We start from the raw sequence: 24,678 nt of genomic DNA on the forward strand, positions 1-24,678 counted from the left end.
CTGGAGTCTGGAGGAGGGTCATGGGGGGAGGAGCCAGTGCACACCACCTGATCTGGAAAAGCTTTACTTTTTGTGCCCTGTCTCCTGCGGAGCCGCTATTCCCCATGGTCCTTTCAGGAACCCCAGCATCCACTAGGACGATAGAGAAAAGGTTTTCATGGTGTCATTACAACTGTCAATGGGCAAAACAGAAAGGTGTATCCATAGACTAAGGGGTCAATATACTAAGCCTTGGAGAGAGATAAAGTGGAGAGAGATAAAGAAGCAGCCAAACAGCTCCTACCTGCCATGTTATAGGCTGAGTTTGAACAACTACAGGAGCTGATTGGCTGGTAGTTTATCTCCATCTACTTTATTTTTCTCCAAGGCTTAGTACATAGACTCCTTATTTCGGAAGTGCTGCACTCCCCCCCCCAAAATATGATATAGTATCACTACCACTCACATACTGTAGGTAAATCTAGCTAACGATATCAAACAGACCATTTTTTTAATAGTTGTGTGGCATGCTCTAGTGGCTGCATAAATGTTCTGGTTTTATCCTTGTAACAAGACGATTCACTCGATATTTGTGGTCAGCTTTTATTTAAACACTTACATACAGCTCCAAAGTGTACACGAGTCTCACTTTCACTGGACATAGGGCCAGCTTCCTTACAAAGTCATTGCATCTTCCCTCATTTGGTTTGCATGTTTATCGATGGAATATTTAAGTCCTAAGGGTGCATACAACATTTTTACTGGGGGCACAGAGAAGCCTGAAACAATGTCACATTCCCAGTGATTTTGTTTCCCAGTTTGTGTATTGCTTATTAAACAAGGTACTAGAATAAAAAGTAAATTCTAGTACCTCCTGCTCAGTACTCACTTTAAATAGGCATTGCATAAAGTACATTACAGGAAGGAAGTTGGGTTGTCTGTTTGAGACCAATAATAACCTGTTAATTTACCCAAAGAGCAAAGCAGTCACACTGTGCTTGTTAAAGAAGTGGCTAATTTAGGTAAGGAACCAATTTTTTTGCAAATAATTAACAAAGAAGAATTTATGTAAAACACGGCATAAAATGCAATGTACGGACAAAAATAAAACTCATTTGGTGTGACCATGGTCGTCAGTCCCATTGTCCGCTATTTCTTTCTGGGCTGTGATGCGATGTAGATGGCTACGAGGCAATAGGCAACCCCTCCAACTGTTAATGCCATAGTGGTACGGTAAAGTAGTCTATCAGGAAATCCTCGTTTTAAATGTACAGGTATGCCATCGGGTTTCTTTGGAGACAAAGATAAAATAAAACTGTAAAAAATGCATGACGTTAAATAAATGACAATTTTTTTCAGGAGAAGAACTGGTGCAGGAAGACTAAAAAAAGAAAAGAAAAAGGATCATATGACAAAGTAACAGATAATTCTTCATTTATTTATAGTACCAATTTAAAAAATCTCCCCACACAGATACTTCTCCCTATGATAAATTAGTTATTGAGCAATATAATTTCAGTATGGAAAAGAAATTGCAGTTTGCTAATGATTAACTCTTTTTGAAATTAGGAAGATCATGCATTTCGATTATTCATTAGAAATGACTCAATGATACAAATAAGTTTGCGTAATACTAACTGGCATCTTTTGCATACAACGTGCTATCTGATATGGAGAGTCCAACATCACATCATGGAACATTAATTTCGCTTTCTAAGTTACTTAGCACGTCCATGGTTCCTAACTACTATACTGTACAAGAAATAGATACTGTACATCAGAGTGCTGTATAGCTAAGCTGTGATATGTTTATCTAGAAAGCCAGACATGCCCAACTGACATCACTCAAAGGCACCCCGAGGCCAGATTATGAGTCTTTAGAATATGGCTTTTCAGCAGATTACACACTCATCAAAGCATACAGTATTTAAAAGAGGAACTTGTATTTTGGTTTCACCTGAATTACAACATATTTTGAAGATTTTATTTCTATGTATATATCAGCTAGCTCCTTATGTGTGATTGATACGCTGATAAAGTACTAATTACCATGTAATTAACATAAAGTTTGTACAACCTTAGGACCACTAAAAGGCCTAGGTGTTTTACAGAATGGACCTCTCTTCTCATAGATGAAGCCTTCAGTGGTGGCAGTCACCCTCCTGTACCTTTGCTGTTCTGTAACCTGCTCTCTCCGTGTGCCGTACCTGTCCTGCCTAGCTCAGCTAGAGGTGGACTGCTCTGGGTTTCTCCTACATGCCTGGAAACTAACTTTCACATTTTCGCTTGGGCAATTAACCTCCGGCCAGACACCTGGCGATCAACGTTCAACAGAATCACTTAGTTTGTAGGTAACCCTGTTGATGCAACTACAAACCAGCTATAGGGCTCAATGTTAATAGCTTACTTTTCCCAACATTCACTCCTATGTATAGCATGACTCGAGACCGACTCAGTAAGTGCCAGGTTTACAAAAGGCATCATGGAGGATTATTTATGCATTGATACACACAAATATACATATAATAGTTCTCTATCATTTGTATCTAGCATGGGAGAACATAACCATTTTCTGACAATTACCTGGAACAATTTTTGTAGCTCTGGCACTTTGTTTTTGCCAAAGTATTCAGAAGCAGTTTCACTTGGGAGTTTTGTTGGAGTGGCAAAAATGGGTGCTGGTGACTCTGGATTAGCGAATGGTCTTAGCCCCTGTGAAAACAAAATGAAATGTATTGAATTAGAGAGTAGGTGGACCGGCAATATGTTCAAAAAGTTTAGTATTATTGAAAAAGGTGGGGGGTTAGAAAAGCAGATAAAAAACGTCTATAGCAAAACTTCAGCAATAACTCTCCGTAGTATAATGATATTGTACATCAAAGTCGGAGACCCCAAGGGGTCCATGGGGTATATTTACTATCTACTAGGTTTACAAAGCCACTGTGATTGGTGGTTTTGAACGATGGATTACAAGGACAACAGTGATTCATGCTAAATCAGGCTTGTTCAACCCCGCAGCGTGTAAAAATAATAATAAAGTACATACTCACCTGTACAGGGCTCTTGCCACTGGGGAAGGAGCTGATGAGGGGTGTGTCACTCACATACATACACTCATGCACTCACTTGCAAGCACTCACAGACACTCCGCACACACTACAAACTTACCACTGCTACAAAGGACCGCCTCCTGACGCTGGAAGAAGACACCACTTCGGAAAGTGGTTAATTACAGTCTAAGATGCGCAAGCGCCCCATTTGTAGTGAATTAAGTGGCTAAATACGCAGCTCAGCGGGGCTACGTCTGTTATATCCGGTTATAATGCTGCCGTATTTGCCTATGGCCCAACAAGCACAGGGAAGATCTTTACAATGATGGGTAAGAATCGGGAGCCCGGAGTTATTTTGCCACCCTTAAGGACCTGTTTATCACCATCAAGGAGTCTAGAAGGACAAATGATTTTTAAGCGTCACTGTCCTACGCTGAGATCTATAATGAGACTGGCAGGGATCTTTAAAAGACCATCCTCTGGGGCTTCAGCCCTCAGGATCCAAACGGAAACAAAACAGAAGGGATTGCCAAATTCTCCCCCAGCAGTCCTGAGGAGACCATGGCTTTGCTGAGGAAGGAGAATAAGTGAAGCACAGAAGCAGCCACAGCAGCTAATAAGAATTCATCACGATCCCATGCAGTGTTATAGGTCAACGTGCATCAGATGGTCAGTAATGGCATGCGCACAAGCAAGCTGTACATGGTTGACCTGACCGGATCAGGGCGGGCTAGCCAAACAAACAGCGCCAGACCATGAAAGAGGGAGGTTACATCAACCTCTCCCTTCTTCCACTCAGGATATACATGATAGCGCTGCGCAACAGTCCAGGCAGCCATATAAACTATCATGACAGCAAGCTGACCTGGCTGCTAAAGGGTGCACTGAGCGGCAAAAGCAGGATGGTCATGGCGGCACAAATGCAGATATCGCATACAATCATGCAGCACGCTGTCCTATGCGAGCATGGCAAAGACCATCAAGACACAGGTGGAGAAGAACCATATCTGTGCTCCCCCAAGACAGAGGAAACAAATTGCTGCCTAACAAGGACTTCTACATCAGAGCCAGACCTTAAGAGCAATGCGCCCAGAACAAAGGGAATCAGTGTTATGACAAGCACTGCGGTTTTACTGAAGAATTTGCCACCCATTGTCTCTATCCCAAACCTGGCTGCATTTGAGGTGGAGAAGAACCATGACCGTGCCTTCCAAACAATCCCTGATGGCAGCAGAGAAAACAAAATGGCACTAAAGGACGCTCAAATTGTAGTTGAGTCGTAATTTTCTAAGCCGGTAGCACCGGACCATAGGAACACTGTGGCCCATACTGAGGACATTGATATTATGAGTGAACGCTTAGGTTCACTGCATAATGTGCCAACCTGTAGAACCTATGGCAAGGAGTCACCTGGCTGCATCTGTGAAACATATCTGTGCTCCCCCCAATACCCTTGAGGGTGAAAGAGGAATGAAGTGCTGTTGAAAGACCCCTAGCCTGCAGCCCTGGACCATAGGAGCAGAATGCATAGCACTTAGGGCAATGCTATTATGCACCATAGGTTCACTGCATAACGTGTCACCTGTAGTACCTATGCAGAGCCGGCCATAGGTATAGGCAAACTAGGCAATTGCCTAGGGCATTTGATATGCCTAGGGGCATCAGCAGCTTCTGCTGATTAAAATGATATGCAACATGCCTATATTCTGTGTGTACCATTTCATATGCAGATACAGCCACAGTCTCACGCTGTATATAGGCATGCTGCATATCATTTTAATCAGCAGAAGCTGCTTATGCATCCTAGCCACATAGCAATGCAAATAAGATGCATTTTCATTAAAAAAAGGTGCCCAACGTTAGCATTGAGGCAAGATTTATGAGGACACTTCTGTACACAAGCAGAGGCAGAGGTCACAGTGTTAGTGGCAGTGTGAGTGCTGTGTGCATGTGAGTGGGTTGGTTGTGCAGTATTGTTTGGAATATGTGTAAGGAGCATTATGTGTGTCATGTAAAAATGCATTAATAATGTGCAACATGTGTAAGGGGCACTATGTATAAGGGCATTAATAATGTGCGGCATATGTCTAACAGGGTAGTACTGTATGTGTGTCATTATCTGTATAAGGGCATTAATAATGTGCGGCATATGTGTAAGGGACATTATTTGTAATAGGGCATTAATAAAGGTTGTCATAATGTGTAAGGCGTATTATGTTTATAAGGACATTAATAATGTGTCTCATATGTGTAAGGGGCGTTACTGTGTGGAATTATGTGTATAAATGCATTACTAATGTGTGGCATTATGTGTATAAGGTGCTGTATGTGGCGTTGCGTATAAAAAGGGCACTACTGTGTCGTCTAATGTGAATAAAGAGCAATAGGGTGTGGTGTAATGTGAATAAGGAGCAATTCAGTGTGATGTAATGTGAATTAGGGGCTCTACTGTGAGGAGTAACTTTTAAGGTAAAGTAGTACTACTGTGGGATTTAATATGAATTATGGACACTATCGCATGATCAAATGTGAATAAAGTTGCAGTACTGTGTGGGGTAATTGGAATTGGGGTTACTATTGTGTGGCCATGCCCCTTGCCAGCAAAAACACACCCCTTTTTGGTCTGTGCGCCAAATGTGCGAACTGTTCCTATTTAAAATATAGGGGGTACAAACACCAAAATAAGGACTGCTACGGGTGAGGGGTGATAGTGCTGGGAAAGAGGTGCAAGGTCAGAGGCGGAACCAGCAGTTGTGCTAGGGGGCACCGGCCAAAATCTTGCCTAGGGCATCATATTGGTTAGGGCCGGGTCTCTGTACCTATGGCAAGGAATCACCTGCCTCCATTTGAGATCATGGCTATGGCTCCTCGCAGTGTACATTCTTCCCCACAACTAGAACGTGCACATAGAAGCCAATAGGAAGATTACTTGAGCCCACAAACTCAGCCTATTTGAATCTCATAGCCGGTCCCAAGCCCAGATAAATGGGGAGTGGTGGGTCCTGTGGGGAAGGAACCGTAACACCCAGCTACTTAAACAGTGGCATGACAACTCTCAAATACTGATGCAAAAAAATGCGCCTACGGCAGAACCGATGCATCAGAGGCAGCTGGGCCCTTAGTAAAAAATTGACTACCATCCTCCAGGGTTGTAAAAAACAAAACAAAAACAAAACAAAAAAAAAAATTAACAAAATAAAATAAAAAATTATGTTTTTTTGGTTTAAACAAGGTTTTGGTTTTTTTGCATTAATGTTTTAATGGGAAAAAAATTGAATCATGCTTATTATATTAATAATACTGTGAAACATGGCTATGTATTAGAAACCTTGATCAACCAGGTTTTAATGCTTTCAATTTGTTTTACTTATTATTCCTATTAATATAGACTAAATATATGAATATATGTAGATTGACTAAACATATTAAAGCATACAAAGTACACCCAGAGATGTGAGATTAGTCCTACATAATATCTGAATAGTAATACACAATGGAAAATGCAAAAGCACTTTTCAGAAAAAAACACACACAAAGGAGGAGTTAAAAATTAGCAACAGGCATGCCACTGGCATTAAACATTTTGAATAGGACTAGTTTATTAGTATAACAGGTTTTTTTTTTTTGGGGGGGGGGGGGGGGGGGGTGATTTTTTTTTTTTAAACCATTTGGTTTAAATCAGCCAAAACTCCCATCAGTGGAAAGGGCTACGAACACACCACAGGCACAAGACACACTGGGTGATATTCAATAGTGCCGCGTGCCAGCTGCTGGTTGGCTGTAGTAATGAGCGTCTATCAGAGCAATTCAATTGCTGCTTTGATCAGGCGCTGATTAGCCGCTGCTGTATCATTTTTTCTGGAATCCTCTAGAGGAGTGGGGGGAAAAAAAATAAGATTTTACTCACCGGTAAATCTATTTCTCGTAGTCCGTAGTGGATGCTGGGGACTCCGTAAGGACCATGGGGAATAGACGGGCTCCGCAGGAGACTGGGCACTCTAAAGAAAGATTTAGGACTATCTGGTGTGCACTGGCTCCTCCCCCTATGACCCTCCTCCAAGCCTCAGTTAGGAACTGTGCCCAGAAGAGCTGACACAATAAGGAAGGATTTTGAATCCCGGGTAAGACTCATACCAGCCACACCAATCACACCATATAACACGTGATAGGAACCCCGGTTAACAGTATGATAACAATTGGAGCCTCTGAAGAGATGGCTCACAACAAAACCCGATTTTTGTAACAATAACTATGTACAAGTATTGCAGACAATCCGCACTTGGGATGGGCGCCCAGCATCCACTACGGACTACGAGAAATAGATTTACCAGTGAGTAAAATCTTATTTTTTCCGACGTCCTAGTGGATGCTGGGGACTCCGTAAGGACCATGGGGATTATACCAAAGCTCCCAAACGGGCGGGAGAGTGCGGATGACTCTGCAGCACCGAATGAGAGAACTCCAGGTCCTCCTCAGCCAGGGAATCAAATTTGTAGAATTTAGCAAACGTGTTTGCCCCTGACCAAGTAGCTGCTCGGCAAAGTTGTAAAGCCGAGACCCCTCGGGCAGCCGCCCAAGATGAGCCCACCTTCCTTGTGGAATGGGCTTTTATTGATTTAGGCTGCGGTAATCCTACCGCAGAATGCGCCAGCTGAATAGTGCTACAAATCCAGTGCGCAATAGACTGCTTAGAAGCAGGAGCACCCAGCTTGTTGGGTGCATACATGATAAACAGCGAGTCAGTTTTTCTGACTCCAGCCGTCCTGGAAACATACATTTTCAGGGCCCTGACTACGTCCAGCCACTTGGAATCCTCCAAGTCCCTAGTAGCCGCAGGCACCACAATAGGTTGGTTCAAGTGAAAAGCTGAGACCACCTTCAGGAGAAACTGAGGACGAGTCCTCAATTCTGCCCTATCCATCTGGAAAATCAGATAAGGGCTTTTACAAGACAAAGCCGCCAATTCTGAAACCCGCCTGGCCGAAGCCAGGGCCAACAGTATGACCACTTTCCACGTGAGATATTTTAATTCCACAGTCTTAAGTGGTTCGAACCAATGTGATTTCAGGAATGCCAAAACCACATTGAGATCCCAAGGTGCCACTGGGGGCACAAAAGGAGGCTGAATATGCAGAACTCCTTTGACAAAAGTCTGAACTTCAGGCAGTGAAGCCAGTTCTTTCTGGAAGAAAATCGACAGAGCCGAAATCTGGACCTTGATGGACCCCAATTTGAGGCCCAACGTCACCCCTGCTTGCAGGAAGTGTAGGAATCGACCCAGTTGAAATTCCTCCTTCGGGGCCTTCATGGCCTCACACCAAGCAACATATTTCCGCCAAATGCGGTAATAATGTCTTGCGGTGACATCCTTCCTGGCTTTGATCAGGGTAGGGATGACTTCCTCCGGAATACCCTTTTCCTTTAGGATCCGGTGTTCAACCGCCATGCCGTCAAACGCAGCCGCGGTAAGTCTTGGAACAGACAGGGTCCCTGCTGCAGCAGGTCTAGTCTGAGCGGCAGAGGCCAAGGGTCCTCTGCCAGCATCTCTTGAAGTTCCGGGTACCAAGCTCTTCTTGGCCAATCCGGAACCACGAGTATGGTTTTCACTCCTCGCATACTTATTATTCTCAGTACCTTGGGTATGAGAGGTAGAGGAGGAAACACATAAACCGACTGGTACACCCACGGTGTCACTAGAGCGTCCACAGCGATCGCCTGAGGGTCCCTTGACCTGGCGCAATATCTTTTCAACTTTTTGTTGAGGCGGGGACACCATCATGTCCACCCGTGGTCATTCCCAACGGTTTACCCGCATTTGGAAACTTCTGGAAGAAGTCCCCATTCTCCCGGGTGTAGGTCGCCCATCGGAGAATCCTTGTGGCTTCTGCCATCGCCATCCTGCTTCTTGTGCCGCCCTGTCTGTTTACATGGGAGACCGCCGTGATGCTGTCTGATTGCATCAGTACCGGCTGGTTCTGAAGCAGGGGCCTTGCTTGGCTTAGGGCATTGTAAATGGCCCTTAGCTCCAGAATATTTATGTGAAGCGAAATCTCCTTGGAAATTTCTTCCCTGTGTGACTGCACCCCAGCCCCAAAGGCTGGCCTCCGTGGTCACCAGGACCCAGTCCTGTATCCCGAATCTGCGGCCCTCTAGTAGATGAGCCCTCTGCAGCCACCACAGCAGCGACACCCTGTTTCTTGCCGACAGGGTTATCCGCTGTTGTATCTGTAGATGGGACCCGGACCATTTGTCCCACTGGAACGTCCTTGCGTGGAACCTTCCGAATGGAATTATGCTTCGTACGAAGCTACCATTTTTTCCAGGACTCGTGTGCTTCCACTGGAAGAAACACTCTTTTCTGGTCTGTGTCCAGAATCATTCCCAGGAACAGAAGACGTGTCGTCGGGACCAGCTGTGACTTTGGAATATTGAGAATCCAGTCGTGCTGTTGTAGCACTTCCCGAGAGAGTGCTACCCCCACTACCAACTGTTCTTTGGACCTCGCCTTTATCAGGAAATCGTCCAAGTACGGGATAATAAAAACTTCCTTCTTGCGAAGGAGTATCATCATTTCGGCCATTACCTTGGTAAAGACCTTCGGTGCCGTGGACAACTCCAACGGCAGCGTCTGGAACTGATAGTGACAGTCCTGTACCACACATCTGAGGTACTCCTGGTGAGGAGGGTAAATGGGGACATGCAGGTACGCATCCTTGATGTCCAGGGAGACCCTGTAATCTCCCTCGTCCAGGCTCGTAATAACCGCCCTGAGCGATTCCATCTTGAACTTGAATCTTCTGATATAAAAGTTCAAGTATTTTAATTTTAAGATGGGTCTCACCGAACCGTTCTGTTTCGGTACCACAACCATTGTGGAATAGTAACCCCTTCCTTGCTGAAGGAGGGGCACCTTGACAATCACTTGTTGTGATTATAGTGTTGAATAGCCACCAACACCGCCTCCCTGGCAGAGGGAGGTGCCGGTAAGGCAGATTTTAGGAAAACGGCGGGGGGAAGAACGTCTCGAACTCCAGCCTGTACCCCTGAGATACTACTTGAAGGACCCAGGGATCCATGTGAGAGAGCCCACTTGGCGCTGAAATTTCTGAGACGGGCCCCCACCGTACCCGGGTCCGCCTGAGCAGCCCCAGCGTCATGCTGTGGACTTACCGGACGCAGGGAGGACTTCTGCTCTTGGGAACTAGCTGTGTGCTGCAGCTTTTTCCCCTACCTTTGCCTCTCGGCAGAAAGGATGAGCCTCTAGCCCTCTTGCTTTTCTGGGGCCGAAAGGACTGTACTTGATGATACGGTGCTTTCTTTTGTTGTGGGGTAACCTGTGGCAAAAAAGTCGATTTCCCAGCAGTAGCTGTGGAAACGAGGTCTGAAAGACCATCCCCAAACAGTTTTACCCCCTTATAGGGCAAAACTTCCATGTGCCGATTCGAGTCGGCATCGCCTGACCATTGCCGAGTCCATAACCCCCGTCTGGCGGCAATGGACCTAGCGCTTATTTTTGATGCCAGCCGGCAAATATCCCTCTGTGCATCACGCATGTATAAGACCACGTCTTTTATATGCTCTATTGTCAGCAAAATATTGTCCCTATCCATAGTTATTTTCCGACAGGGAATCTGACCACGCAGCGGGAGCACTGCACATCCATGCCGAAGCAATGGCTGGTCGCAATATAATGCCAGAGTGTGTGACTATATCTTTCAGGGTAACCCCCTGCTTTTTATCAGCAGGTTCCTTCAGGGCGGCCGTATCCGGACACGGTAGTGCCACCTTTTCTGATAAGCGTGTAAGCGCTGTATCTACCCTATGGGGTGTTTCCCAACGTGACCTATCCTCTGGCGGGAAAGGGTACGCTGCCAATAACCATTTAGAAATTATCAATTTCTTACCGGGGGAAGTTCTTGCTTCTGGCTCTGCAAGGGGGACGGCGGCGCGGCTCTGGGAACGGACGACGAGGTCGGGTCCTGTGTTCGATCCCTCTGGAGCTAATGGTGTCCAGTAGCCTAAGAAGCCCAAGCTACCACCACTTAGGTAGGTTCGCTTCTTCTCCCCTTAGTCCCTCGATGCAGTGAGCCTGTTGCCAGCAGGTCTCACTGAAAATAAAAAACCTAACAAACACTTTCTTCCTAGGAGCTCAGGAGAGCCCCTAGTGTGCATCCAGCTCAGCCGGGCACAGAAATCTAACTGAGGCTTGGAGGAGGGTCATAGGGGGAGGAGCCAGTGCACACCAGATAGTCCTAAATCTTTCTTTAGAGTGCCCAGTCTCCTGCGGAGCCCGTCTATTCCCCATGGTCCTTACGGAGTCCCCAGCATCCACTAGGACGTCAGAGAAAATGGTGTGAAAAGTCTGTAGTTTGGGCACCCAACCCCAAGACTTTAGACGCCCAATAGAGATCTAGGGGGACATTTACTAAAGCTTCTAAAACAGAGAATTGGTGATATTGCCCATAGCAACCAATCAGATGCTGTCTTTCATTTCTCTATTGCCTTTTAGAAAATGATAGACAGCATCTGATTGGTTGCTATGGGGAGCATCATCAATGCTCTGTTTTAGAAGCTTTAGTAAATGTACCCCCTATAGGCAGGTTTAGCTGCGCTAAATGCTAATGGGCTGAATTGTTATGATCAGTCACACATTACCACAGACGGCCAGCAGGGGGCGCACGGCTCAACTGAATTCCCCCCACTATTTGAAAGCCAGTGGCCAACCTTATACTGGTTTATTTTCATGGGAACAGCTACAGTAGGCCTCTCTTGACAGCATTTTAAAATAACTCTATTTCCGTTTGATAAGAAATACCTAGGGGGACAAAACAGGAAAAATATCCTTTTCTGTTATTCTTCCCGCAGTTCATTGCACATAATTACAACCCCAGATATTCTACGAAAAATGTAATGAAAACTTGTTCTCTTGGGTGTAAGGAAACCACTTTATAAAGGGTGTGATAGCTCTACAGTCCAAGATCTAAAAAGGTTTATATATTCGTTTCAGATTATTTTTCAACAGTTATGGCTTACCACCACTAGAGCCAGATACTTCGTTTAGTTACTCTTTATTTTTTTTTATTTTTTTACAAAATACAAATTGTGGCTGTTGGCACAACTGTATGGATGGCCATCACTTCCTGTGATAAGTACAAATTTTGCATCAAAACGCTCAGGTGTTACATGGTCTAGGTATTATACAGTGAAAGTTAGGGAAGGACAGTTTTATTAAGGTTAAAATTTATTTTAATATTTGCTCTTAAAAAAAGACCGTAGTTTGGAGTAGACTTTGAAAATATGAATTTATTCTGAAAACGATCAGCGCAATAGTTTCAAACATATTTTAGTTCAAGTCTCTATATAAAAATAAACTCTGGGAAATAAAAACTCTGCAAATCGTCAGTACAAATGTAACACCTTTTTACACAGCAACTGAGAAGCTGACAATAACAACTGTCAAAAGGTAATATTCAGACAAGCCTATTCTGTATTGCTGTCAATGTTTATCACATCTGCTTCTTACAACAAACCTTCGTTAACGAAGGTCATGCCAATGAAGTACGGCAAGCTAGCTCACTTTGTGTTACGCTCACTTCCACATACTGTAACTTCACCAATTACACAAGAGCAGGATGTGGCTGCAAAGCGTTAACACAAAGACAATGAGTTGCCTGGCCCCCTTCCCAAAACAAACCTGTCAGAACTACTTGTCATTAGACCAGACAGTGGGAGAGATGGCCTATTTCTGTCTCACCACCTCTCGTTGTTATCGTTACAGCCATTTGCTGTAAAATTATCACATAAGGGTGTCTAATGACACGAAATAGACTTCCAATGTCAATGTGACCTTGATATAAGTCACCAAGCTGCAAATACATCCGACCACGTTTAATAACGCAGAGTGTGACCCAAGGCTGGAGACTGAAGGTATTCATCGTCTTGCAGAACTAGATCCTCACAGCTTCCAGCTACACATCTTGCAGTTCTGTACTGTATGTTTAATGCAACAAGAGGATTTCTACATGTGCAAAATCATAATAAAATGATCAGCATTATTAGCCTTCAGGAATAGACTTCCTCAACGTTATTAGCAGAAATTACTCTCAAATTCCCACCTGGAACCACAATACTTATCAATGCTGGTATTTAATAATATCAACTTAATTTCCTATGGATCGGTCTTTTCCCATTATCAATAAGTGCCTGGCTAATAACTGCTGCGCCACTTTCACAGAATAAGCTTCGTCAGTGGAGTGTACAGATGGAGACTTACTAATAACTGCAAATACAAGGGAGATTTTTTAATTTTTTTTTTTTTACTGTTTATTACCAATCACTGCTGAATCGGTGCCAGATCTGAGGAGTAACACCACCTATGTGCGAGATAGGTGAAAACATATTCAACAGACTTTCATTAGAGGGACCACAGCATTTAGGTATACTTGCAACTTCTATCATTTTCTAGGACCAACTCATCCCCACTACGGGTTTAATTATTACTATTAGGTACTATGTGATTGAAGAGACTGCTTCACAGCACTTGCTGCTAAATTTGGTGTAGTATCCTCCTACAAAGTGGACTCCAACCGATAAGGCTGTAGACCATATATGTCATGGATTTTCATCCTGCGGCCCTCGAGCTGCTGTGGAACTACACATCCCAGCGTGCCCTGGCTCAGCTTTAGCATAGTAGCAAAACTGTGGCAGGGCATGCTGGGATGTGTAGTTTCACAGCAGCTGGAGGGCCACAAGTTGAAGACCTATGGTCTATGTGATGTGATTTTTTTCCTTCATTATTGTTCTAAAGTTTGTACAACATTTAACTTTTTTTTTTTTTTTTAAATGAAACTTACTGCAAGCAAAAATTTCTGTTATTATGTGAATTTAATTTGATGCACTTTAATTTCTACACTACGGGCTATTTGGGTAGCTTTATATATTATGTTACCCATCTTGGCAGACTATAGGCATACTCAGTGTCGGATGTGTTTGCCATGCTTTAACTTGCTCACTTCTAATATCCTACCAATCCCCTATATGCTATTAATTCCCATCATAATATGGAACAATTAGGTATTATGAGTGATCCTAAACCAATTTACAAATCAAATGAAATTGAAAAATTAAATCACATCTTGCTATCCAGCTTAGTACCATTATTAATGCAGACTAGACAGACATAACAACCCATTTACTGCTTGGGCTAAGAGGCTGGATCACATGAGCGCCTGTTTTGGTTGGAACATTTGTGATCATCTGAGAATGATCCCAGTCTCAGGTGTGGACACTGTAATGACCAGAACACCTGTCGATATCAGAGGTTTCGGGATGCTGGCGGTTGCATGACGGTATCCTGACAAGGTAGAGTGGCGACCTTGGACTGCACACCCTAAGTCCAAACATAATGAGAGGTGCTTTTATGCTGAGACTTGAAGTTCCACACACACACACAAAAAAAAAAAAATTGCAGATGCACACTCTATAATACTAAGCACTGCTAATCAGAATAATTGCCATAAATGCTGTAATCTAACAGAGCAAAATTGATGTTCTTAACATAATTTTTGGTCCTAATATATAGGCCCACCAAGCAATGACCTGGTTGCCCTGGCCTTTTCTCTATTTCCACTTCTGTGTCATATTTTAGTTCACACGCTGCTTGTTATAATTTGTGAACTAAGACATGACACAGAAGTGGAAATAGAGAACAGACCAAGGCCAGAGCAACCTTAATTTGTTTTTTTTATGCACAGCTGCACCAATGCAATTTTACCTACAAACACTTAAAAGTCCTTTCTGATTTACCATTGTTTAACCCTCACTCACAATCCTCATTCCTTACAGTCTAAGGGGGTAATTCTGAGTTGATCGCAGCAGCAAGTTTGTTAGCAGTTGGACAAAACCATGTGCACTGCAGGGGGGGGGGGGGGGGGGGCAGATATAACATTTGCAGAGAGAGTTAGATTTGGGTGGGTTGTTTTGTTTCTGTGCAGGGTAATTACTGGCTGCTTTATTTTTACACTGCAATTTAGATTTCAGTTTGAAAACACCCAACCCAAATCTAACTCTCTCTGCACATGTTATATCTGCACCCCTGAGGTGCACATGGTTTTGCCCAACTGCTAACAAATTTCCTGCTGCGATCAACTGAGAATTAGGCCCATTGTACTTTATCTTCTGACGTTGTCGGACTTTATCTTCTGACGTTGAAGTGTAATATATAGATATTACACTTCTCTATAGGCAAGCCCGGACTGGATATACAGTATACAAATGTATATTAGGCCCTAAATACATTTCTGCACCCACTTTATCTACGCTTTTGATTCACTTCAAACTAAATCTACACCCATTGAGCTTACACTGCTTTTCTCACCTGCATTTCTGCAATTCTTCTGCTGATTCCCTTACAACCTCCACTCCTAGTTCCAGTTTCCCTCAACCTATTTACCTACTTAACACTATATGTCAAGGTTTTCTTCTACTCCCCACATCACTCAGGGGGTCATTCCGACCCGATCGCTCGCTGCAGTTTATCGCAGCGCAGCGTTCGGGTCGGAACTGCGCATGCGCCGCAGTGCGCCGACACATGGCCGAAGGCCGTCATTCCCTAGCGAACGCCTCTGACTGATTGACAGGCAGAGGCACTCGCTGGGCGGGAGGGGGCGGCATGGCGGCGTCTGGCCGCTGTTAAGGGGCACGGTCTGGCCAATGCAGGTGTGGCCTAACCGGTCGGGGGCGGGCAGCAGTGGTGCGTGACGTCACACGCAGCCGCTGCGACCAGGGACAGCGACGATCAACTCCCGGCAGTTACTCCACTAACCGGGAGTTACTCCACAAGTACAAAAGCATCACCGCTGTGCGATGCTTTTGCACTTGTGCAGGGAAGGGGGGGGGGGGGGGGGGGCTGGACTGACATGCGGAGCGGACTAGCCCTGTGCTGGGCGTCCCCCCACGTCAGGGAAGATGATTGTAACCCCCTCAGTGTCTACCTAATCATGTATCCTGTCCCCTGTTCACACCTTTATCCTCCCCCCCCCCCCCCAGTCTCCTACACCTCCTCCTTTCTCCCCTCCATCCCTGTTTCCTATCACCCCACTTTCATTAACCTCTGCCCCATGGTCCTACTACCCCACGACTCAGCCCTGCTACCTCCCTCCCTTCCCTGTCATCTCCCCACACCCCCATCCACATCACACTGAACTCCCTCCCTGACCACCTCCTGCAGTTTCCCTCCCTAGCTCAGGCACCCGCGCCATCACTACTCTCTCATCATCCCTGCCCTCAAAGTTAATCTCACCTCATCGCTATAGCAACCCTGATAATCTCATTCACAACTCTCCCGCAAACTCATATCCCCTATCCTAAGCCCTCTGGAATGCCAGATCTGTTTGTAACAAACTGGTACCCACTCATGACCTTTTCATTTCCAACTCCCTACACCTACTAGCCATTACTGAAACCTGGATTACTCCCTCTGACACTACTCCTGCTGCTCTCTCTGCTGGGGGCCTCGCATTCACACACAACCCCCGACCTGGGGGTTGCCATGGGGGTGATGTTGGGGTCCTTTTACCTTCTAGTTACCTCTACCAACTCATACCACCAGTACCATCCCTTACATTCTCTACATTTGAGGTCCATACTATATGCCTCTTCCAACCAGTTCATCTTAGAGTAGATGTCATTTACCGCCCCCCTGACATTGCCTCCTGGCTTCCTCTCTTCTGACATTTCCTCCATTATCCTAGGCAATTTCAACATCCCTGTTGATATCCTCACACAATCCCCTGCCTCTAAACTCCTTAACCTCACCTCTTCACTTGGTCTCTCCCAGTGGACCTCCTCACCCTCCCATGTGAATGGGAGCTCACTGGATCTGGTCATCACTCACCGTTGTGATATTTCCGATTTTTCCCAACTCCCCATTTCCCCTCTCTGATCACCACCTGCTCTCCTTTAACCTCTCTCTGCTTCAACATCTCTACCTTCCAAGGCTACCATCACTAAGCGTAACATTGAGGCTATTGACACCACATTCCTTTCCTCCCTGTTTGACTCACTTCTCTCTTATGCCCTGAACAAGCCACTTTCATATACAATGCATCCCTTACTTCTGCTCTTGACTGTCGCTCCACCTACTACTATTCACCCTCGCAAATTAACACCTCAACCCTGGCACACCAAATGCACCAGATATCTGCAAAAATGAGTCACTGGAAGAAATCACGCTCTAAGGCAGACTTCCTCCATTTCAAACTAATGCTCTCATCCGTCAGTGCTGCCATTTCTCTTGCTAAACAGTCATACTTCAAGAACCTCATCTCCTCCCAGTCTTCCAACCCCCGGCGCCTCTTTGCCACTCTCAACTCACTCCTCTGCCCACCTTCACCTCGTCTCCCCTCCTCACTCTCTGCTCTTGACTTTGCCACTTACTTCACATCCAAAATTGACTCCATACTTCAGGACATCACACCAGACCATCAGCAACCAGCCTTCTCCCATCCCTCTCACCAACTCGGACATCTTTCTCCCATGCATCTGGTGAGGAAATCATGGCCCTCATTCATTCCTCTCCCCTTACCACCTCCCCACTTGACCCTAACCCCTCCCGCCTCCTCTTTCCTTCTGGCTGTTCCCATCTTTCCCACTTTCTCAATCTCTCCCTCTCATCCGGCACTGTCCCCTCTGTCTTCAAGCATGCACTCATCTCTCCTATTCTTAAAAAACCTACCCTTGATCCAAACACTCTCTCCAACTACCACCCATCTCTCTTCTCGCTTTTGACTCCAAACTCCATGAGCGTATTGTCTACAACCGCCTTACTTCCTTTCTTTCCTCACACTCAGTTTGACCCATTCCAGTCTGGCTTCCGTCCTTCTCCACTACACTGAAACTGCACCTAACAAAGGTCTGCAATGACCTCCATGCTGCCAAATCTAAGGGCCACTACTCTCTACTTATTCTTTTTGACCTCTCTGTTGCTTTTGACACTGTGAACCACCCTCTCCTACTGCAAATCCTTCACTCATTGGTCTGCGTGATCCTGCCATCTCTCTTGGCTGTCTTCCTATCTCTCTGACCGTTCATTCTCTGTCTCCTCTCATGACTCCACCTCCCCCCACTTCCACTCACTGTACGTGTACCCCAAGGTTCTGTCCTTGGTCCGCTTCTTTTCTCTCTCTATATGTCCTCACTAGGTAAGCTCATTAGTTCTTTTGATTTCTAAAATCATCTCTATGCTGATGACACTCAAATCTATCTTTCCTCTCCGGACCTCTCCTCACTCGTATCTCCAACTGTCTCTCTGCTATCTCTGTTTGGATGTCCCAGCGCTTTCTTAAAATTAACATGTCCATGACTAAGCTGATTATCTTCTCTCCCTCCCGCATAACATCACCTCCCACAATCTCATTATCTATTGATAGCACTACTAAAAATCACTAGCACGTTTTAAAAGTATTGTGGTACAGGTTGAGTATCCCTTATCCAAAATCCCACATTTTTGGGCCCCCTACTGAGATAACAACATATATATTATATATTATGTGTATATATAGATCTATTATATAGAGATATAATATAATATATATGTATGTGTGTCATTTCAGTAGGGGAACCAAAAATGTGATTTTTAATTTTGGATAAGGGATACTCAACCTGTAATTCAGTCTTTGATTAGGATGTGTATGAATATCCATCATTCAGTAAATAGACCTATACATGAGTACCTCCATATTGACTGCCTGTTTGATAATCAAATATTTATGATCAATGTGATAGCTTTCCAATGTTCTCCAATGAAATGTTGTACAGCTGTATTATGAGCTAGCCAGGAGGAAGAGAGAGAGGTGGGCTCACCAAACCCTATGAAACCCTATTACAGGAGGTAAGAAGCTCACTGTGCGCCATCCCCCCTGCAACCCACTTAATGTTTGGTGGGTAGGAGAGGCTGCGAGCCCGCAGTTCATGCCTCAAGTGCAGGGTGGGCCGTTGTTGAGGAGGCAGCTAGCATACTCTGTCCCTTGAGGGTACTCTGTGCAACGAGTATTTCTGTTTCTCACAGCACCCAGTGCTGGCTGGCACCAGCATACTCTTTCATAGAGCTGGGTGGTGTAAGAAAAGTGCTAGGTTAAGCACCCATGAAAAAGGCCCTGGGGAGAACACTGCTCCTTCTTCTTTCTAGCCATTAAAATTGAAGCTACTTTTTCATTTACTCTTTGCTGGTAGCAAATAATAATCTGTATTATGAATATTGGTGGTCATTCCAAGTTGATCGCAGCCAGCAACTTTTTGCTGCTGGTGCGATCAACTAATCCACGTCTATGGGGAAGTGTATTTTAGTTTAGCAGGGCTGCATTCGCTTGTGCAGCCCTGCTTAGCTAAAAAGTTTTCTGCTGTTGAAGAGTAAGGCTGGATCGACTTACCCTGTGCGACGGATCCAGCGACGTTCCTCCCGGCTTTGACGTCAGACATCCGCCCTCCGTTTGCCTGGACACGCCTGCGTTTGGAAGACCAATCCTCGAAAACGGCATCCAACGGTGACTATCCGCCCCAGAATGCCTGTCCGCTGTCAATCTTCTTGCGATCAGTGATAAGTCGTCTTTTTTCGATGTGCGCGCCGTTGCCCGGCGAGCAACAATGCGCACTCCGCACATGCGCAGTTCCGACTCGTTTGCACCGCAGCAATGAACCGCTGCGTGGGAACGGGTCGGAATGACCCCCATTGGACCTTATTCAGAGATAGATGCAGATCGCAGCATACACTGCCAGATCTGCCTCCATCTCCTCACATGTTGGGGGCCACCTCACGGTGCGACATTAAGTATGACCCCTGGCTGCGCTGTCGGGTGCCCGCAGCCATTTTTTTAATTGGAAGTGGCTGTGTGTGACATCAGACAGCCTCCCCGAAAACGCTACCAGAACGCCCCCGTTCAGCCCGGCTTGCCCCCCCCCCCCCCCGCCAATGCCATGTCGCTGCCATGTCGCCGCCCAGCGAACGCCTGCCTCTGTCAATCACTTTGCTGCTGTGCATGCTAATGCGGCCAGCTCTGAATGAGCTCCATTGATCAAATTATTCCTAGTCAAGGCAAATTTAGATTTAAAATATTCTCAAGCCTGAGAATATCATTGGCTTGATTTTAGCATCTCAATAAAAACAATGCAATTCTAATATGACACGTTCCATTTTTCAATACACGGTGGTACAATCAGTGTTGTGTGGCTTCTCCAGAGTCTTAAGGTGTGTACACACTAGATGATATCTTGTACGATAGATCGTTCACAATATCGTCCAGTGTGTATGCATTATGTAGCTGAGAATGTAGTCCTCGACTGGACTGCATGCAAGTCCGATGGGCGACATCGCCAGCAAGGGCCATACCCCGTCGGTGCCGGTATCGGCAAATGTGTATACACTTGCAGATGCCGGCACCCCCGCTGGGTCCCTTCGATGACAACATTGCATCATTTGCGAGCAATCTAGTGTGTACCTAACATTACTGAACAAAATGTTTAGAGGAAATTCTCTATAATTTCCATACAGTGGCTGCCTCTAGGCTCCAACCCAGTGCAGCTATTAATTCCCTGGAACCCTGTCAGTCTATGGGGGCAACTCAATTGCTATCACACACGTTTTACGTAGCTAAACCCAGCATTGCACCCAGCAGGGCACGATAAAACAATGGGAGCCCAAACAAATGCAAACCACCCCGTCTAAAGTGATGTGGGAATATGCAATTTAATGCACCCATTAAACAACTGAGTCGCCCCCTATATCTCTAGTCGCAGAAGATATACAGGTTGTACCGACCCCTTTAAGCTGGTTTATCCTGCAGAGCAGACATATCAAACTCGCAACCTGCGGGCCACATGTGGCCCACAATGCATAATTTTGCGGCCCAACTTTACCTTGACTGGAGGGGTAGAGGGGGCTGGAAGTGACATTTTACTAGCTCACACTGATAAGTATTATATAGGAGAGGGGACCGAACAATTATATACTGTATGAGGGGGAATAACAGCTCCCACCGATACGTTGTATTGTTAATATATAGAGGAGAGGGGACTATACAGTGATATATGAAGGGGAATAACAGCTCCCAGCTCACACTATTAACTTTCGGTCAGGCGCAACTAATCTAATAGCGACTTCTCTTCCTAGTCCACGGAGCCGCTACGGGTCTACTACGTTATGCCGGCTGTCGGGATCCCGGCGCCCAGATCACGACCGCCGGCATGCCGCCAGCAGGCGTGCGCAAAAGATCCTCTTGCGGGTTCGCCACGCTGTGGGCTAGCTGGCGCGATGCTATTAATTCTCCCTCCAGGGGTGTCGTGGACCCCCCAAGAGAGAGAATAGTTGTCGGTATGCTGGGTGTCGGGATCCTGGTGCCGGTATGCTGAGCGCCGGGATCCTGACAACTGGCATATCAAATGACTCCTCCCCCCCATCTCTTTGATTATTCTTTATTGTTGGTTTTTCTAATAAAACTTTAAAAAATTGCACATAAGACTTCTTCTTTTTCCTGCGGACCACACAAGGCTTAGACCTTGATTATTCGGCCCAGTTGGGATTTTGAGTTTGACATGCCTGTTGCAGAGGATAGAAATAAGCTGTTTAACGTAATGACACAGATTTTTGCACAGATATATTTGTAACATTGTTTTACCAATACTTGCCTACCTGACCCTCTCCATGAGGGAGAAAATGCTCTGTTCCTGGACTTTCCTGGTAATGTATGATTGCCATCACCTGTGGTGAAACACCTTTCTTATCAATTAACTAGCTCACCACAGGTGATGGCAATCATACATTACCAGGAAAGTCCAGGAACAGAGCATTTTCTCCCTCATGGAGAGGGTCAGGTAGGCAAGTATGGTTTTACCCTATATTTAGATACTATATAAAGCACTTTTATGGCCACAGGAATCCATTTCTAGAAGTACAGCATTTCCATGACTTGGGAACAAGTCTGAGAAAACCAGAACATTGGCAGCACTGTAAGCACAGTCGTTAGGATGACTTGTTCTCAGCATAGAAGTCATGAGATTAATTCAGATCAAGCTGCTATCAGTGTGGCATTTGTATGTTCTCAACATGCATTCTCCCCAGTTTCCTGTCACACTCCACTTATTAAATAATTAGCAGCATAGGACCATACAATGATTCAATATAGAATGCATATGCCAAGGGACCAGAGAGGTAAGGGCCCTACACACTGGCAGATAAAATGCACGATATGAACGTTCTCGTTCATTAATGAACAAGAACTCGTTCATAACGTGCAGTGTGTAGGCACCAACGATTAACGATGCGCAGCCCCGCACTCGTTAATCGTTGGTGCCCCGTCGCTTATGCATGCAGGCCAATATAGACGAGATTGTCCATATTAGCATGCAGTGCTAAGGAGCCGAGTGCCGGGGGAGTGAAGAAACTTAACTACCCCCGTCACCACCCCCACGCCGCCGGGTCTGCCGTCGGATCGGTAAGTGTGTAGGGCCCATTACAAGCATGAGCACAGCTACTACTTGCACGGCACGCCACCAGTGCTACAATACCCCCATCATACCTCCCAACATGACCCTCTCCAGAAGGGTAGCGTCTAGTTTCTCTTCGTGCAGAGGACCTTTCCCATAACCCCCTGGGTCCATGTCACAATCTATTTGGAATAGAAAAGTGTCACGAGCGGAGCGAGACACCGAGCCCGATGTGTGGCGAGCGTCCAATGCTGCATAGAAAAAAAAAAATACCCCAAACGAACGGAGAACGAAGAAAACATTTAGGAGCTGTAAGGGCAGAAGTTACCTCCTGCCCACTCGTTTTGTCACGTCCAGGTCGTTTGCACGAAGGCAACATAGACGCAACCTCTCCAGAAGGGACAGAATGCTCTGCTCCTGGACTTCCCCCTTAATGTATGCTTGCCATTACCTGTGGTGAAACACCTTTCTTATCCATTAACCTGTTTAAAACAGGTGATGGCAATCACAAATTAAAAGTCCAGAAACAGAGCATTGAATTTGTGACCCTCATGGAGAGGTTCATGATGGGAGGTATACCCCATGCCGGCCCGCTGAAGCATACCTCCCAACATTACCCTCTCCAGGAGGGACACAATGCCTGCTTCTGGACTTCCCTCTTAATGTATGATTGCCATCACCTGTGTTGAACAGGTTAATGGATAAGAAAGGTGTTTCAGCACAGGTGATTGCAATCATAAATTAAGAGAGAAGTCCAGAAGCAGAGCATTCTGTCCCTCCTGGAGAGGGTCAGGTTGGGAGGTAAGCTGAAGGTCAGACACAACCCCGGCTCTCCCCCGACCCTCCTCACCTGCGGGCTGTACGCCTCGGCCGGCACAGCCCCGACCAGCTTCTGGGAGAAGCCGCTGAACTTATAGTACATGACGCGGCCGGGCTGGGGCTCTGTGCGGCGGCGGCTGCTGCTGGTCTCCGTCCTCTCCGGCAAGAAGGGCCTCACACCCTCAGTTGGCGCAGTGTGATGACGTAGAGGCTGCCCGTGCCCCGCCTGTTGTCACTAGGACGGTTACTGTCCTGTCACGTTAGGTTTCGGGCACGGATTACTTTCGGGTGCGGCATATACCTCCATCCGGTGTCACATCAGCCGGCTAGGGCTTGTGCCGGGTGTGAGCTGCGGCTACTGTAGCAGGCAGTGAGGCGGGCAGGCGCTCGGTGTCACCTTGTGTCAGTGTGTGCGCTGTGTCACTAGCTGGGTCACCCTCACTCACAGCTGGCATGTGATCATGGTGTCACACACTGAGCTTCCCTCACCTCTGTACTGCTGTGTGATAGGCATACAGTGACCTCTGCACATGCAGCCACCTCATGTACCAACAGCAGAGACTGTGTAGTAACTTATCACCATACGGGGGGGACCTTCAAGAAAACTTCATCTTTCACCACAGGTTATTGCTACAATGAACCTTCCAGGTGTTAAAATGTCATGTCAATATTCTATTTTGCCTTACATTCATAACATGGAATTTTCTGGGCTAGCATAACTAAATTGCCTCAGAACACTATCCACGTGGACGTCGATGGGAAATACCGTGCTCAAAGCGTGGCAAGCAAAGCGAGTCCGCAAGGATACACTTTCTAATGTTCTGAATAAGACCCCAGTGGGTCCCATGTTCTGATCTTGTACCTAATGGTCTCCCTTTGGATCTTTGGTCACATTAGAGCTTTCTGCTTGATATACAGTATTCAGGTCCATGTGTGTGTATGTATTGTGGTGATCTGGGGTACTTAGTCTCGGTAGAGGGGTCAGTGGTGTAGCATACCTCCCAACATGACCCTTTCCAGGAGGGACAAAATGCTCTGTTGCTGGACTTCCCTGGACTATGATTGCCATCACCTGTAGTGAAAGACTTTTCTTAAGGGCCCTGCACACTTACCGATGTGTGCGGCCGATATGAACAATCTCGTTCAGTAATGAACGAAAAATTGTTCATATCTTTCAGTGTGTAGGCACCAACGGTGAACAATGCGCGGCCCCGCATCGTTGGTACCGGCTCATTTATACCTGCAAGCCAATATGGACAATATCGTCCACATTAGCATGCAGGGCCACGCGCGCGCTGTCGGTCGTATCGGCCGTTGGGCACCTCGGCGGCAAATAGCCAAATGTGTATGGGGC

At 45.9% G+C, this 24,678-nt stretch overlaps 1 protein-coding gene across 3 annotated transcripts; it reads right to left on the reverse strand.

Moving 5' to 3' along the window:
* Positions 1 to 568: 568 nt before the first annotated feature.
* Positions 569 to 23,756, reverse strand: LOC134910375 (cytochrome c oxidase subunit 7A-related protein, mitochondrial). Of its 3 annotated transcripts, none has more exons than XM_063918323.1 (3): positions 23,356 to 23,739; positions 2,563 to 2,691; positions 569 to 1,269 (listed from the first exon to the last, which is right to left on the reverse strand). In XM_063918323.1, exons 1-3 carry the CDS (start codon positions 23,425 to 23,427, stop codon positions 1,129 to 1,131), a joined length of 342 nt encoding a protein of 113 aa, XP_063774393.1. In that variant the 5' UTR covers positions 23,428 to 23,739; the 3' UTR covers positions 569 to 1,128. The 3 variants fall into 3 exon arrangements, with proteins under 3 accessions (XP_063774393.1, XP_063774394.1, XP_063774395.1); XM_063918324.1 differs by lacking the exon at positions 23,356 to 23,739 and adding an exon at positions 22,834 to 22,900; XM_063918325.1 differs by having other exon boundaries at positions 1,029 to 1,294; positions 23,356 to 23,756.
* Between the last annotated feature and the right edge of the window lie 922 nt (positions 23,757 to 24,678).

This window comes from Pseudophryne corroboree, chromosome 4, assembly GCF_028390025.1.
Source record: "Pseudophryne corroboree isolate aPseCor3 chromosome 4, aPseCor3.hap2, whole genome shotgun sequence".
NCBI lineage: Eukaryota > Metazoa > Chordata > Amphibia > Anura > Myobatrachidae > Pseudophryne > Pseudophryne corroboree.

Bases quoted from the DNA above. Each gene is read 5' to 3' on its own strand.
- LOC134910375 (XM_063918323.1), bottom strand. From the start codon at position 23,427: ATGTACTATAAGTTCAGCGGCTTCTCCCAGAAGCTGGTCGGGGCTGTG. The intron at 2,692-23,355 runs GTGAGGAGGGTC...TTGTTTTCACAG, and splicing joins CCGAGGCGTACAGCCCGCAG to GGGCTAAGACCATTCGCTAA. The intron at 1,270-2,562 runs GTAATTGTCAGA...TTGTCTCCAAAG, and splicing joins AGCTACAAAAATTGTTCCAG to AAACCCGATGGCATACCTGT.